This window comes from Pan paniscus, chromosome X (assembly GCF_029289425.2).
Source record: "Pan paniscus chromosome X, NHGRI_mPanPan1-v2.0_pri, whole genome shotgun sequence".
Lineage (NCBI taxonomy): Eukaryota > Metazoa > Chordata > Mammalia > Primates > Hominidae > Pan > Pan paniscus.
The window spans coordinates 153856143-153871626 of NC_073272.2; the positions used below are offsets into that span (position 1 = coordinate 153856143).

Here is a 15484-nt window from a genome sequence, read left to right on the forward strand (position 1 = left end):
TCCCCTGCAAGCCCAGTTCCTCCTCCCAGCCGACCCCATCACCCTTTCTAGACACACTTAGTCTGAATCTTACCCCAGAGTGTAAAGTGGTCAACTTTCTGGAGAAGAATTTGTCAATAACTATAAAAACCCTTGAAAACGTTCATGGTAGCCTTTGATCCAGTCAATGTGCTCTAAGTAATTTAGTCTAAAATAGTAATAATAATAATGGATATTACATGAATTTAATTACAAGGACGTTTACAATTTAATTACAAGGCTGTGGGCTCCAGGTCGGGGAGGGGACCTGGTGGCCTGGAAGGGGACCTGGGGAAGGAGGAATGAAGCACAGGCCCCACCCCTCCAGAGGAGGTGGCCCCAGGCCTTCCCCAGGGAACCCTGGGAAGCTGGTTCTTTCTGGAAGGCTGCAGAAGGGCCTGGCCATGGGTCCTGGAGGCCACTTAGGCTAGGCGGGCCTCAGGCCAGGAGGACTGAGCCATGCGCCCTCCCCACAGCGCAGCCCCTCTGCACACACCCCACAACTGGTCCCTCTAAGACTTGCAGAAAGGGCTCTGAGTGGCCGAGCTGTGGCCCCTGATCTCCCAACCCAGCATCTGAGTAGAAGAGGACAGGAGCTGGGGCACTGATCGCCCCAGGCCCGGCTGGCAGGGTGGGGGCCAGGGCCGGCAGGATCCCGGGTTGCGCTGCCTTCCGAGGGAGCCGGTGCCCACCCAGCGGCCTGCAGCCCAAGGCAGGGTGCCCTGGGAAAGCCACCGCCACCCCCAGCCCCTCGGTGTGAGCAAGACCCCCAGCTGGTGGGTCCCCACCCACCAGTGGGGCTCCCAGGCCTGTCGGGGGCTCGGTGGTGGGCCTGGATGCTAGGGGGGCAACGTGCGGCAGGGACCAAGCTCTCCCGCCCACAGATGAGTGGGAGGGGGTCGTGGTGGGCATGGGAAGACCTTTCCAACAATCAGGTGTGTTGGGGGGTGAGCAAGGCAGGGGAGGGGCCCTGGCAGGTGGGGTGCCAGGGACCCCAGGGCTGGGGCTAGGCCTGTGGGTGGGGCGTGTGCTGGGGATTCTGTGGGCCGAGGACATGTGACTCCCGGGCAGGCTGGAGATGCTGGGGGGTGGGCCCGGGAAGCATGGGAGATGAGGGAAGAGGGGGGAATCCTGCCCCACCTGCCCTGGACAGGGTGCCCCATAGGAAAGGAGTGCCAAGGAGCTGAAGGGAGAGACGGTGGATCCAGAACACACCCCCCATCCCGTTCCGCTCCCCAAGGGGCTTGGTTGGAAGGTGGGAGGGGACAGAGACAAAGCTGCCTGGGTGGGTAGAGTGGTCAGGACAGCCTGTCTGGGTCGGTGACACTTGAGCTGAGACCTAAATGATGACAAGAAACCAGCCATGCTTCCTTCCTTGTAGCGAAGGGAGCTCCCAGGAGAACAGACTGTAAGGGCCAGACCAGCAGGCAACGGCAGTGGTCCAGACCACAGATGATGGTGGCATGACCCCAGGGGTGGCAGTAGAGGTGGTGGGATGTGGTCAGAGTCAGCTTGGGTTTTAGAGGTAGGCTGCCAGGACCTGCTGTTGGGCTGGGGGCAAGGGACAGTGAGGGCTTGAAGAAGACATCGAATAAGCGCAGGAAAAGACGCGTCAGCACCGGCCAGTACGCACAGAGGAAACACACACCCAAACCACAGTGAGATACCGCCGCACACCACGAGGAGGCTGGAATCAGTGAAAGGAAGCACGAGTATTGGAGAGGACGCGGGGACCCTGGAGCCTCACGCCTTGCTGCTGGGCATGTAAAATAGTGCAGCCAGGGAAGCAGTCTGGTGGCTCCTCACAAGGTTAGGTGTAGCTTATGTATATGACCCAGCAATCCCCAAAGAACTGAGAACAGGTGTGCAAAGAAAACTTACACTCAAATGCTCACAGCAGAGTATCCATAGTTGAGAACAGGCATGCAAAGAAAACTTATACTCAAATGCTCACAGCAGAGTATCCATAGTAACCAAGACTCGGAGGCAACCCGTGTCCACCAGTGGATGAATGGATGAGCGAGCACAACATGGTACACCCATCCCGACATAAAAAGAATGAAACACCGGCACACACGACTGCATGAGCACAGTCTAGCCAAGGCAAAGAGGCAGACAGAAAGCAGATGAATGGTTGCCAGGACCTGGAGGAAGGGGGGCCTGGGGAGTCACTGCTGAGGGGTATGAGGTCCCTTTTGGGGCGATGAACCTGTTCTGGAACTAGACAGTGGCCACGGCTGCACAACATTGAGAACAGACTAAAAGTCACTAGTGATAAATGTTATGTTATGCGTATCTTACCACAAGAAAACATAAAATTGCCACACAGGACCACAAGGACCAGGGGTATCCTCACAGCAGTGAGGAAGACCGAGGAAGGAAGGACTCAGGGATTAGGCCCAGGGCAGGAAATGGAAGGTTTTTATCTCTAGCTTGAACTTCCCGAGGCATGTGGACATCTCCAGTGCCCCACTCCAAATGTCTGGCCCAAGCCCAAGTCAGCTAACTGGGTGGCATGTGACCATTGCTGTTCAATTAAACTAGGAATTTTTCTTTATTTAAAATCATAAGATGACGGCTAGGCACGGTGGCTCAAGCCTGTAGTCCCAGCACTTTGGGAGGCCGAGACAGACGGATCACTTGAGGTCAGGAGTTCGAGACCAGCTTGGCCAACATGGCGAAACCCTATCTCTACGAAAAATACAAAAATTAGCAGGGCGTGGTGGCAGGCACCTGTAATCCCAACTACTTGGGAGGCTGAGGCAGGAGAACCACTGGAACCCAGGAGGTGGAGGTTGCAGTGAGCCCAGATCACACCACTGTACTCCAGCCTGGGCAACAGAGCAAGACTCCGTCTCAAACAAAAAAAAAAAATCATGAGATGAAGCTGGGCATGGTGTCTCGCTCCTGTAGCCCCAAGCGGTGGAGGAGGTAGGGGGCAGGCGGTAGGGCTGAGGAAAGAAGATCACCTGAGCATTGGAAGGTCAAGGCTGCAGTGAGCCGTGACTGTGCCACTCCACTCCAGCCTGAGCAACGGACTGAGACCCTGTCTCAAAAATAATAAAAATTTAAAAATAAATAAATAAAAATTTAAAAAGCAAAAGCATGAGATGGAGGAGCTCACCTAGGGAGTGAATGTAGACAAGAACAGGAGAGGCCCAAGGAGAGTCCTGGGGCACCCTGACACTGAGCCGGTTGGGGAGAGAGACTAGAAAGTCCCGGGAGGGAAGCCGAGGAGCTGCTCAATGCACTGGGTCGGAGCCCGGGAGGGGAGGGCGAAGGTGGGGCCTCTGGATTTGCTAAAAGGTGGGAGGGGGCCGGGTGGGGAAGCTCGACCTGCATCTACACAGCCTTCCGGAGCTTTTTGCAGAGAAGGAGCAGGTTGGGTTTTCAGGAACATCAGAGGGGCGGCTGAATACCGATGGAAGAGCAATTCGCAAGGCCAGGGAAAGTGCTGGCACCGCTTTCCCCGCATGAGGGGGACATGCGGGCAAGGGAGGGGGGACACAGGGACAGGGGAGGGGGCAACACCGGGCAGGCGAGGCAGGCATGACGCGAAGTCGGCCCCACGGGCAGTCGCTGTGGGGCGGCGATCTCCCGCTGGGCAAGGGACTGGCGGGCCTTAGGGGACGCGGGAAGCGGGGCGCCCTAGGCGGAGAGGGCGGAGCCCCAGGCGCGCTCGCCCCGCCCCCTGAGCCCGGAGCCGCAGACAAAGAGCGCGCCGCGACGGCGGCGGGGTGGCTGCGGCTGCGGGAGCAGGGCGGACCACACTCGTCCCTGCGCCGCCACGCTGGTGGCTGTATTGGCAGGACTCCTGCCCGCCCGCCCCGCCAACCCCGTCGGAGGCTGAGCTCTGTTTCCAGGCTCTGCCCCAGGCACCCTCCTGCACCCAGCGGTGGCAGGCGCACAGCCGAGTGGGGCGCGACGCCCTCTTGCTGATCAGGAATCTCTGGGAAGCCGAGAAGAGAGGCCGGAGAGGCTAAGAAAACAGTTGTGGCCTGGGAGACTCGCAATCCCAAGTGCTTGTCACACGGCGCCTGCGACCCCTTTCACTCTCACTGGCAACGCGCGGGATGGGAGGTGAAGCCACATCACTTCCAGGGGCCCCCGTGGCTGCCACGGAGGTGGGGGGGCTGCCACCTTCGGACTCCCCTTACCCCACTGCTGTAGAGTAGGAAACAGGCTGGGGAGGGACAGAGACAGGAAGTTATCCTCTGCCCGGGGCCGAGCTCTGACCTGCCTGCTGGCTCTCAGCTCTGCCGTCTGGAGTATCCAGGACACCTTGGAAGCAGTTGTGACTGTAGCTTCCAGGCCAAGTCAGGCATCGGGGGATCTCCCAACGAGTAGAGCATCAGAGGAGAAAGGAGAAGCCGCAGGCTCACTACATTCACCCACTCAGTGACCCAGCAAAGTCCCCATTCATGTTTCCCCAGCTCGGGATTTTGAAAATTGTCCGCCCACAAGCATGTGGGAACATCTGCAGATTCCCCACACCTGCTCTCGGGGTTCCTACACACACATGTGCAGAAGTATTTGAAAGCAAGATGCCATCAGTCCCATTCTCCGTGGAACCACAACACCCTTAGCACGGAATTCCGCATTCATACAATGGGCCAGCCTCACATCTCCCCAGCTGTCCCGCTAACACCCTTATAGCTTTTTTTAAAAATCTAGGATTTGAGGCTGGGCACAATGGCTCATGCCTGTAATCCCAGCACTTTGGGAGGCTGAGGCGGGCAGATCACAAGGTCAGGAGTTCGAGACCAGCATGGCCAATATGGTGAAACCCCGTCTCTACTAAAAATACAAAAATTAGCCGGGCGTGGTGGCTTGCACCTGTAGTTCCAGCTACTAGGGAGGCTGAGGCAGGAGAATCACTTGAACCCGGGAGGCGGAGGAGGTTGCAGTGAGCCGAGATCGTGCCACTGCACTCCAGCCTGGGCAACAGAGCAAGACTCCATCTCAAAAAAAAAAAAAAAAAAAAAAAGCGAGGCGTGGTGGTGCAGCCTATGGTCCCAGCTACTTGGGAGGCTGAGGCAGGAGAATTGATTGAACCCAGGAAGCAGAGGTTGAAGTGAGCTGAGATCACACCATCACACTCCAGCCTGGGTGACACAGAGAGACTCCATCTCAAAAAACAAACAAACAAACAAAAAATCTAGGATTCAATCAAGAAGCACACATATTACATTCGGTTGTTAGGTCTCTAGTTATTATGTCTCCTCTCTAATCTAGAAAAAAATATATATATTTTTTACTTTAATGGGAATGACTTCTTGGAAGAGACCATCCTTATAGAATGTGCCAGAGTCTGAATTTGCCTGATTCATTCCTGCGGTGAGATTCAGGCTGAGCGTTGTGACAAGAGCACCTTGCAGGAGATGCTGTATGTCTCCTCCCCAGCCCTGCATCTGGCGGCTGGCAGGGTCAGGCTGCCCCACTGTTGGGGAGGCTGTTTGATCACGTGGTCCAGGTGGCAGCTGCCAGATCTCTCCTCTGTAAAGGCGCAGTTTCCCTTCCTGATTCACAGGTAATTTGGGGTAATATTTGGAGACTTTGTGAATATTCTGTCCCCAATGACCTTACATCTAATGGTTTTGGCATCCAGTGATGATTTTTGCCTGAATTAATTACTGCATTGGTGGCTGCAAAATGTCTCCACCAACGTGTAAGAATTCTAGCAGGGACAAAGAGGTGACAGGCCCGGCAAGTAGCATGGCTGCCCACGCCCCCAACTGTGGCTTCCTGGGCAAGCCACACCACCCGCTTCCATAACTCTGTGCCCACCCTTTCTGCCTGGGGGCAGGAGAGACAGAAACATGGGAGGGCTTCATCCCAAAGGCCTTTGAGCAGTTAGTCGGGGGAGGGGTGTCTGGGCGTCCATGAGAGACATGTATACCGGTAGGGGTGCCGGTGACAGGGAAGGGGGTCAGTTAGCTGCACATGGCAGGGAAGAACAAGTTATGTCCTGTAAAGCCCCCACGTAGGCAACGACTCCTGGATGTTCTGATTTAATAGGTGTTTTTTTACCCTCTATTTGTAAACAATTTTTACCCTCTATTTGTAAAAAAAAACAAAACAAACAAACAAAAAAAACAACACCTCACTTCACCACCCATGTTAATGTGGTTTGGGGCTACCATAGATCTACTCCCGGTCCCTACCCAAGGCCCTAGCTACTCACAGCCAGTGGGATCCACATCACCTGGGAGCTTGTGAGAAGTGCAGAATCCCAGGCCCCATGCTAGTGGCTCAGTCAGAAAGTGCACCTTAACAAGGACTTCGGGTGGAGGGTGGCGCTGTACTGACTCAGAGCGCGCCCTGGAGGAACCAGGGCAGACCTCAACGAAGGCCTTCTGCATGAGGGCATCTTTCTTTCCCCTCACTTCTCCTTCCCTCCCCGAAGCCCAGGGTCTGCTGAAGTCTCATCAATCCACCTGGCCCCCACCTTTCCGGGAGAGCGGCGGCCTCTCAGACACCTCCATAGTCCTGGCTCAGAAGCAGAAAGGAGGCCGGGCGCGGTGGCTCACGCCTGTAATCCCAGCATTTTGGGAGGCCGAGGCAGGCGGATCACTAGAGGTCAGGAGTTTGAGACCAGCCTGGCCAACATGGTGAAACCCTGTCTTTACTAAAAATACAAAAATTAGCCAGGCGTGGTGGCAGGTGCCTGTAATCCCAGCTACTCGGGAGGCTGAGGCAGAATTGCTTGAACCCAGGAGGCGGAGGCTGCAATGAGCCGAGATCACAACACTGCACTCTAGCCTGGGTGACAGAGCAAGACTCTGTCTCAAAAAAAAAAAAAAAAAAAAAAACACACAGGAAAGAGGGGTGTCCCACACCTTGCACAGGAAAAGCCAACCACTTCCTGAAGCCATTATCAAGATCAACCTTCAGGTACATATTCACAGCTTTCCAGGCACGTGGCCCAGCAACTAAACCCATCCTCCCACCCACCTCGGGCTAACCTGACTGGCTAAGGGCACAGTTCACATCTAGCAACAATCAAAGCAATATTCCCTCTGCAGCGTTTTACAATCAAAGCAATATTCCCTCTGCAGCGTTTTTCATTCTCAATGCTCCAAGCAGCCATGAGGACAGGCAGAATGCACTGAAAGGGAGGACATCTTGTCCAGCCCCAGGCTGCTCAGCCTCGCCTCCTCCAGCCCAACTCCTGTGCAAAATGACCACATATGCCTCCGCTTTGTTCCCTGTCCATCTGTTTTTTCTTTCTCTCTCTCTCTCTCTCCCTCCCTCCCTCTCTCTCTCTCTTTCTCTCTTTCTTTCTTTCTTTTTTTTCCAGACACAGTCTGGCTCCATTGCCCAGGCTAGAGTGCAGTGGTACAATCCCGGCTCACAGAAGCCTCCAACTCCTGGGTTCAAGCAATCCTCCCACTCAGCCTCCCCAGAAGCTGGGACTAGAGGCGCATGCCACTACGCCTGAGCAATTTTTTATTTTTGTAGAGACAAGGTCTCAATATGTTGCCCAGGCTGTCCTAACTAATATTGTACTACATCACACGTCTTCAAAACTTGGAGGTCCCTTTCCTGAGAGAAATTCTCAGAATAATATTGGACATTCTTCTGTCACTGGGCATTAACTGTGACATACCCAGATGTAAGGCCTTCTCCATATAATTTCCTTTTTCATTATTTTTTATTTAATTAATTTATTTATTTGAGACAGGGTCTCGTTCTGTCACCTAGGCTGGAGTGCAGTGGCTTGATCTTGGCTCATGCAACCTCCACCTGCTGAGTTCAAGCAGTTCTCCTGCCTCAGCCTCCCAAGTAGCTGGGACTACAGGTGCGTGATGCCCAGCTAATATATATATATATATTTTTTTTTTGAGATGGAGTTTCGAGCCCAAGCTGGAGTGCAATGGCGTGATCTCAGCTCACCACAACCTCCACCTCCTGGGTTCAAGCAATTCTCCTGCCTCAGCCTCCCGCGTACCTGGGATTACAGGCATGTGTCACCATGCCCAGCTAATTTTGTATTTTTAGTAGAGATGGGGTTTCTCTATGTTGGTCAGGCTGGTCTCGAACTCCTGACCTGAGGTGATCCGCCCACCTCAGCCTCCCAAAGTGCTGGGATTACAGGCGTGAGCCACCACGCCTGGTCAATTTTTTGTATTTTTAGTATAGATGGGGTTTCACCATGCCAGGCTGGTCTCGAACTCCTGACCTCGTGATCCACCCACCTCGGCCTCCCAAAGTGCTGGGATTACAGGCGTGAGCCACCGCGCCCAGCCAATTTCCACTTCTTAATGACCAACTGAATGGCCCGAGGGCATCAACTCCCCCCTCCACCCAGTGAGATCCCGGGGGACACACCATCTGTTTTCCTTGTCACAATGGCCCTCGGAGGCAAGCACTCTTCACTGCCATTTCGCAGTTGAGGAAACTGAGTCACTGAGCCAGTGGGCCATGCAGCGACTTGCCCCTGGCCACACAGCTGTCAGTTGGTGGCTGCCTCCATTCCTATCTCCACACTGCACTGTCTTCTCTGGCACGGCCCCTGAAGTAGAAGGAAGGAAAGGACACCTTTCCCCCCAGGATGCGTGCATGTGGCCATGGAGTTCCTGTTCTAAAGCTTTGGTGAGGTCTGTTGCTGGGTGGTAACCTGCACATCTTCAGTGTGCAAAGGGCAGGTGTTCATATGTCATACATGAACCTGGGGAACCATCACCACCGTCAGGACAGTGGCCATTTCTATCTTCCCCAAAAGTGTCCTCATGCCCCTCTGCCCATCCCTGCAACCACGAATCTGCTCTCTGGCACTATCGAATTTCATTTCAGCAGACTGGACAGTCCTCAGGAACCCCGAGATGAGAGGGGAAAGGGCATTCTACAATCTTGGGACAATGACACAAAACAGGATGACCTGGTCTGGAAGATGGCAGTCAGAATTCAGTGTCCAGCCCTCTGTTCTTCCACTCCACAAGGACTTTCTCAGAGCCTGCTTCTTCCCCAGTCAGCTTCTGCGGCAGAACCACTGAGTTGACTGAGAGTCCAGCTTTCCCCTGGAAGGGTGGAGGCCAGCGTGGATGTGCTGGCAGCATCTGGTGCTGGTGAGGCGGGGAGGCAGAGTGCCCATGCCAGACCCAAATCCCTGCTCACAGGAAGCCCCCATGCAAGCAGGAGGGAGCCAGAGAAGCCACCTGGCTTGGTGGGTGGGAGAGCAGTTTGGAGGAAGACGTCGCTGAAGAGGGGACACTGGCTGCCAGCCACGCTCCCGCACTCAAGCAGTACTTTCTCTCCCCCGCAGTTGCCTACGTGTTGGCGATGGTCTCCCCCTTACAAAAAGGGGAGCCTGGGGCCAGGCGTGGTGGCTCACTCCTGTAATCCCAGCACTTTGGGAGGCCGGTGTGGGTGGATCACCTGAGGTCGGGAGTTCAAGACCAGCCTGACCAACATGGAGAAACCCCATCTCTACTAAAAATACAAAATTAGCCAGGCATGGTGGCGCATGCCTGTAATCCCAGCTACTCGGGAGGCTGAGGCAGGAGAATCGCTTGAATCCTGGAGGTGGAGGTTTTGCTGAGCCCAGATCGTACCATTGCACTCCAGCCTGGGCAACAAGAGCGAAACTCTGTCTCAAAAAACAACAACAACAACAACAACAAAAGGGGAGTCTGGGGGAGGGGGCAAGGCCCTGTCTGCAGTGTCTCCCTGCTGAATGCCACGCACCCAGGATGGCTGCCAGCACCATGGGGGCTCACATGCAGGTGCTTTAGGCAAGAATGCCTGGGAGATCACCAGAAGGGCTGGCCAGGTGTCCTTTGGCCTCCCTCGATGTGGACAGAGGGGAGACGACAGGCGGTCCTGACCCACTCCCCCTGTAAAGCCTGAGTAGGATGGGCGGGAGACCAGTCCTAAGTACCAGGGGTTTATCCCCCGACCATCTCCGGCGTGCTCGGATGCTAGCAAGCACATCATGGTGTCAGAGAGGGGGTGCCAAGGCCGAGACAAGTTCAGCAGAGTGTGGACCACGATGAGATATATGACAAGGGGGCCCGGTGGCAGTGGAGGGACATGGGCTGCAGAAAAGGCTCCGGAGCTGGGGACATGCTGTTTCCTGCCTTCCATTCTGGGCAACCAGCCTGCTTCCTTTTCCTAACTCAACACGCAGTAATCCTCCATTTTCAGGGGAGGTCCCAGATTTTCCAAACTAGGAGGACATGACTGGAATATAGGAATGGGGCTGAGGTTCCGACATGACACACGAAAGTGCCTGTGACAACCCACATCCGTGGAATAAAGGAACCATGTGGTCATCTCACTAGCCACAGAAGCAGCACTGCACAATCCAACGCCTCTCATGATAAAAACACACTAGGAATGGAATGGGAACTTCCTTACCCTGATAAAGGACAGCTATGAAAAAGCCACAGCTAACTTTATACCCCCTAGTGAAAGACTGGAAGCTTCTTTACCTTTAAGATGAGGAACAAGGGAAAGACATTCACAGGCACTTCTATTCAACATTGTACTAGAGACTCTAGCCAGAGCAAATTAACAAGAAAAAGAAATCGAAGGGCCGGGAACGGTGGTTTACACCGGTAATCCCAGCACTTTGGGAGGCCGAGGCGGGCAGGATTGCTTGAGGCCAGGAGTTCAAGACTAGCCTGGCCAACATGGCAAAACCTCGTCTCTGCTAAAAATACAAAAATTAGCTGGGTGTGGTAGTGTGTGCCTGTAATCCTAGCTACATGGGAAGCTGAGGCAGGAGAATCACTTGAACCCGGGAGGCGGAGGCTGCAGTGAGCCGAGATTGCACCACTGCACTCCAGTCTGGGTGACAGAGTGAGACTGTGTCTCAAAAAAAAAAAAAAAAAAGAAAGAAAGAAAGAAAGAAAAGAAAAGAAATCAAAGCCATCCAGATTGGAAAGGAAGAAGAAAAACGATTTCTATTTGCCAATGACATGATCCTAATATGTAGATAATCCTGAGGAATCTACTAAACAAATTATACTTAATAAACAATTTTAGTAAGGTCGCAAGATATAGGATCAATGTATAAAAATCAATTTTTTTTTGAGACAGAGTCCTGCCCTGTCACCCAGGCTGGAGTGCAGCGGTGCAATCTCAGCTCACTGCAACCTCTGCCTCTGGGGTTCACGTGATTCTCTTGCCTCAGTCTCCTGAGTAGCTGGGATTACAGGCACACATCACCATGCCCCGTTAATTTTTTTTGTATTTTTAGTAGAGACGGGGTTCCACTATGTTGGCCAGGCTGGTCTTGAACTCCTAACCACAGGTGAGCCACCCGCCTTGGCCTCCCAAAGTGCTGGGATTACAGGTGTGAGCCAACACGCTCAGCCAATCAATTGTATTTCTATACAGTAGCAATGAGAAGGCTGAAAGTAAAATTAAGAAAACGATTCCATTTATGATAGCATCATAAAGAAAATACTCATGAATAAATTTAAACAAAAGTGCAAAACATCATGTAAAGAAATTAAAGACCTAAATAAATGGAAAACGCATCCCATGCTCATGAACAATACTACCCAAATTGATCCACAAATTTGATGCAATCTCTATCAAAATGCCAGCTGGCTTCTTTCCAGAAATTAACAACCTGATCCTGAAATTAATATGGAAACTTGAGGGACTTAGAATAGACAAAACAGTCTTGAAAAAGACGTACAAAGTTGGAGGACTCTCATTTCCTTACTTCAAAACTTACTACAAAGCTGCAGTAATGAAAGCAGTGTGGCGCTGGCTTAAGAACAGACATTTTTCTAAAGAAGATCCACAAATGGCCAACAAGCACAAGAAAAGGTGCTCATCATTTAGCTAACAGGAAGTGCAAATCAAAATCACAATGAGATACCACTTCACACCCAGCAGGACGGCCATAACAAAAACCCAGAAAATAACAACTGTTGGCAAAGATATAGAGAAATTGGAACCCTTATATGTTGCTGGTGAGAATGTAAACTGGTTCCAGCCACTGTGGAAAACAGTTCAATGGCTACAGGCACATACTCCAAAGAATTAAAAGCAAGGACTCAAACAGATACAAGTAGACCAGTGTTCACAGCAGCGCTATTCACAACAGCCCAAGGGTGGAAGCACCCCAAATGCCCATCAACTGACGAATGGATAAATATGTTGTATATCACAAAATGAAATATTATTTGGCAATAAAAAGAAATTGACTATTGATACATGGATGAACCTTGAAAACATTATGATTAATGAAAGCCAGACACAAAAGGTCAGTTTCTATGAAATGTTTAGAATAAACAAATCCATAGAGACAGGAAGTAGATTGGTGGGTGCCAGGGGCTAGGAAGTTTGTGGGAGAAATGGGGATGTGATTGCTAATGAGTGCAGGGTTTCTTTTGGGGTGATGAAAATGTTCTGGAATTACTGGTGTGGGTTGCACAACCTTGTGAGTATACTAAAAACCACTGACTTGTACACTTTGAAAGGGTAAGTTGTGCAGTAGGAGAATTATAGCTCAATACAGCTGTAATTTTGGAAGTGCTGTGAGTCATTGGCAGAAAATGGCTTGGAACACAAGGCTAGGCTAGAGACTTGGGGGTTCCTAGCCTGGGGATCCCAGGCCTCTGTGGATTGTATATGGAAGGCGCTGCAGATGCACGTGCTTCTTTCTGAAAATCAGACCCATGAAGTGCCTCACCCTGACAAGGTGCGGACGAGGTTACTCAGGGGAGACAGGGAGAAGTGCCCCCTAAAGATGGGGGAGCACCCGTGTTAAAGGAGGCCAGGAGGCAGGCACGGGGTCCCAGAAGCTGACCTGTCTTTTGGAACAAAAGCTCCTTCTCCTCTGAAGAGGCTGGGACCTGGTGATGCGTCCACCCCCAGAAGCGCAGTCCCCTGGGACAGCTCATGGCTTGCACTGCTTTCCGTATCTACTTTTTTCAGTCCTCTTGTTTTCCCTTAGTTGTAAAGGATGGTTCTCCTCCTAAAATCCCGGCTTTGATTGGGCCAAGGAGGAATGTAGAAAGTGAAAGTTTGCAGCCAAACTCCCATGGTTTCAAAGGGAGCCCAGCAGGAAAGCGCACAGAGGGCGCATGCGGCAGTGGCCCTCCTCCTGGCGGGTCTCCTTGGGGTGGGCAAGTCCCTTCCATGAAGGAGAGCTTAGGGCGCAGAGCAGGGAGGGCCCACCCAAGTTCACCTCCCTGAAGGCAGGCCCAGCCCGACCTGCCGAGGCCTTCCCGGAGGGCTGTGGGGAGCCCCAAGGGCTACCGGTGTCGTCCCATGGCTCATTTCAGGCCTGGGGTGCAGCTCGGGTCGCTCTCCCCTATCCACACGTCCCCACGAGGTTGGCCTTAAATGAAGTGCGACACCAATCCTTCTCCAGGAAAGTCAAAACGGCCCCGGAGGAATCGCTTGGAGAAATCGCTTGCCGTTTGATGGAATGACTCCCGAAAAGGAAGCAGTAGGATGGGATCCAGAGTCCCCGTCAACCAACCATCCCAGCCCTGGAATCCAACACGGATTCCACAGGACGCCCTCTCGGTCGCATTCCTATCCCGCTAGGGGGCTGGCAATGGCCACACAAGGTTTCCAAACAGCGGGAACAAGAGACGAGGAGTGGCAGCCGGGAACTGAGAGGGAAGAAGGCGGAGGACAGCGAACGGGAGAAGCCGATGGCCCCGCGCACCCCCGGAGAAGGGCCGGGGAGAGAGGACCAGGAGCTCCGCCAGGGTGGGGCAAGATTTGCGTCCCCGCCCTGCCCCTCGGCTCCCGCACCAGGTGGCCAGAGGAGCTCGGCTCACAGCGTGAAGTCAGTCCCCGGATTCCTGGGAATTCTCCCCCGTGCCCAGCCCCTCCTTCCCCCGCCCCAGCTCCCGCCCCGGAGTTCTCGCCGATCCCTGCACGGGTTCCCCCACGTTCTCCCAAGCCAACACCCCTCCTGCAAAGCACTTGATTCCTTCCCAGTCCAGACCAATAAACCCGAGAGTTGAATCCAGGCCACTAAACGCATACCTGTCTGAGCCCTGTCTGCTCCTGGGTGCCTTGACCTTGACCTCCCTCCACTTAGCCCTAGGAGGTCTCAGCCCACAGCATCCGGGACATTTCTCTAGACAGTCTGCAGGGTGCACACAGAAAGTACACAAATGCGGGGCCGAGGGAGCCTCCGCGCACACAGAGACGGGGCACAGGAACGCACTCACGTAGTCACGCCACGCACAGGCCCCGTTCCGGGCCGCGGGGCTGGGCTCCAGGTCCGAGCTCCGGGCCCCGCGTCTCCTTCCCTCCCCGCGGGGCCCTGCTGGTCCACGCCCCGCAAAGCCCGGCCAGGCACTGCCACCCGCAGAGAGCCCAACCCGCTGATCCCGGCGGTGCCCACTCACCCGAGACGCCTAAGGCCCGGGAGCCCATCGTTCGGGCAGGGCCAGGCGGGAGTGGGTGTCGGGGTGGGCACCCAGCCCCCGGACGGACTTGGACCGCACCCGGGGACGCCCACGCACTCCCACGCTCCAGGCCCGCCGGGATCTAGATTCGGCGCCCCCCGCACGGCGGGAGCCTGGCTCCCTCCCCCGCCCTGGGTCCTGCGGGGAGAGCGTGTGCGGGGAACTGCGCTCGTTGCTATGCAACCTCCATCCCGCGCCCGCCGCACCGCGCCTCCCGGGACGGAAGCGCGCCCCACCCGGGCCAACCCCAACTTCCCACCCCACCCGTGGCTGGTTCCCACGGAGCGCCAACACCCAACAGCCCCAGGATGGGAGGGTGCGGACGGCTCCCTACCTTGTCCTCCTCGAGCCCTCCCGCTCTCCCACGCCTGCCGCTCCGGGCCTCCCCACTGGCCCGCTCCTCCCCGCGGAGGGCCGCGCCCCCGCCGCAGCGCCGGCGGCCCTACCTGCAGCATCACTTTGTACTGCTCCTCCGGTTTCTGGACCACGCACATATTACATCCCATGTTGCTGGCCGGCGAGAGGAGACAGAGGGCGGGAACGGGAAGACGCCTTTCACTGACCCGGGCGCGGGACCTCGGGTCCCGGGCCGGGGCCAGGGGCCATACCCTGGCGCGGGGGGCGGGCCGCCTAGCGGGGGAGGGGGGCACGCCCCCGAGGTGGGGGCAGCGGCTCGCCCCTCAGGTTAACTCTTCGCTGGCCGAGGCCAGGCGCGGGCATGCTCCCTCGCACCCGGCCAGGAGAAAAAGGGCAGCGGGGGATGGGCGGGCGCGCCGGGCGTTGCCAGGCTACGGCCCCCCAGGGAGCGCGGGGGCGCGCCGGGCCGCCAGGGGCCGTCAGGGGCCGTGGGCCGCGCGCCTCCCCGCCCGCGGGGCCCGCCGCTGCCGCTGCCGCCTCCGGCTCCTGCCCATGGCCGCCAGCCCCGGGAGCCCGGCCCTCGCGCTCGGCGCCGCGGCCCGGCCCGCGACAGGGGGGCAGCGGCGCGGCGGCGGCCCCCGCCCGCGGCCAGGCCAGCGCCCGCGCTCCCGCCTCGCCCGGCCGCGCTCTCGGCGCTCCCGGCGCCCGCTCTTCGT

General features: G+C 55.4%; 1 protein-coding gene across 7 annotated transcripts in view; it reads right to left on the reverse strand.

Moving 5' to 3' along the window:
- The window catches only part of PDZD4 (PDZ domain containing 4), a 28405-nt gene extending 13218 nt beyond the window's left edge, over positions 1 to 15187 (reverse strand). For 2 of the 7 annotated variants that reach the window (XM_034950544.3, XM_055106216.2), the window contains exon 1: positions 14352 to 14519. Coding sequence is in view for 3 of the 7 variants with exons in the window: in XM_003804832.4 (XP_003804880.2) it covers positions 14858 to 14917 (60 nt within the window). In the remaining 4 variants the exon portion in view is untranslated. Of the gene's footprint in view, positions 1 to 14351; positions 14524 to 14857 lie in introns of those variants that run through there. The other 5 variants (XM_003804832.4, XM_008964081.4, XM_003804833.4 and 2 more) reach the window with 5 other exon arrangements.
- Positions 15188 to 15484: the final 297 nt, after the last annotated feature.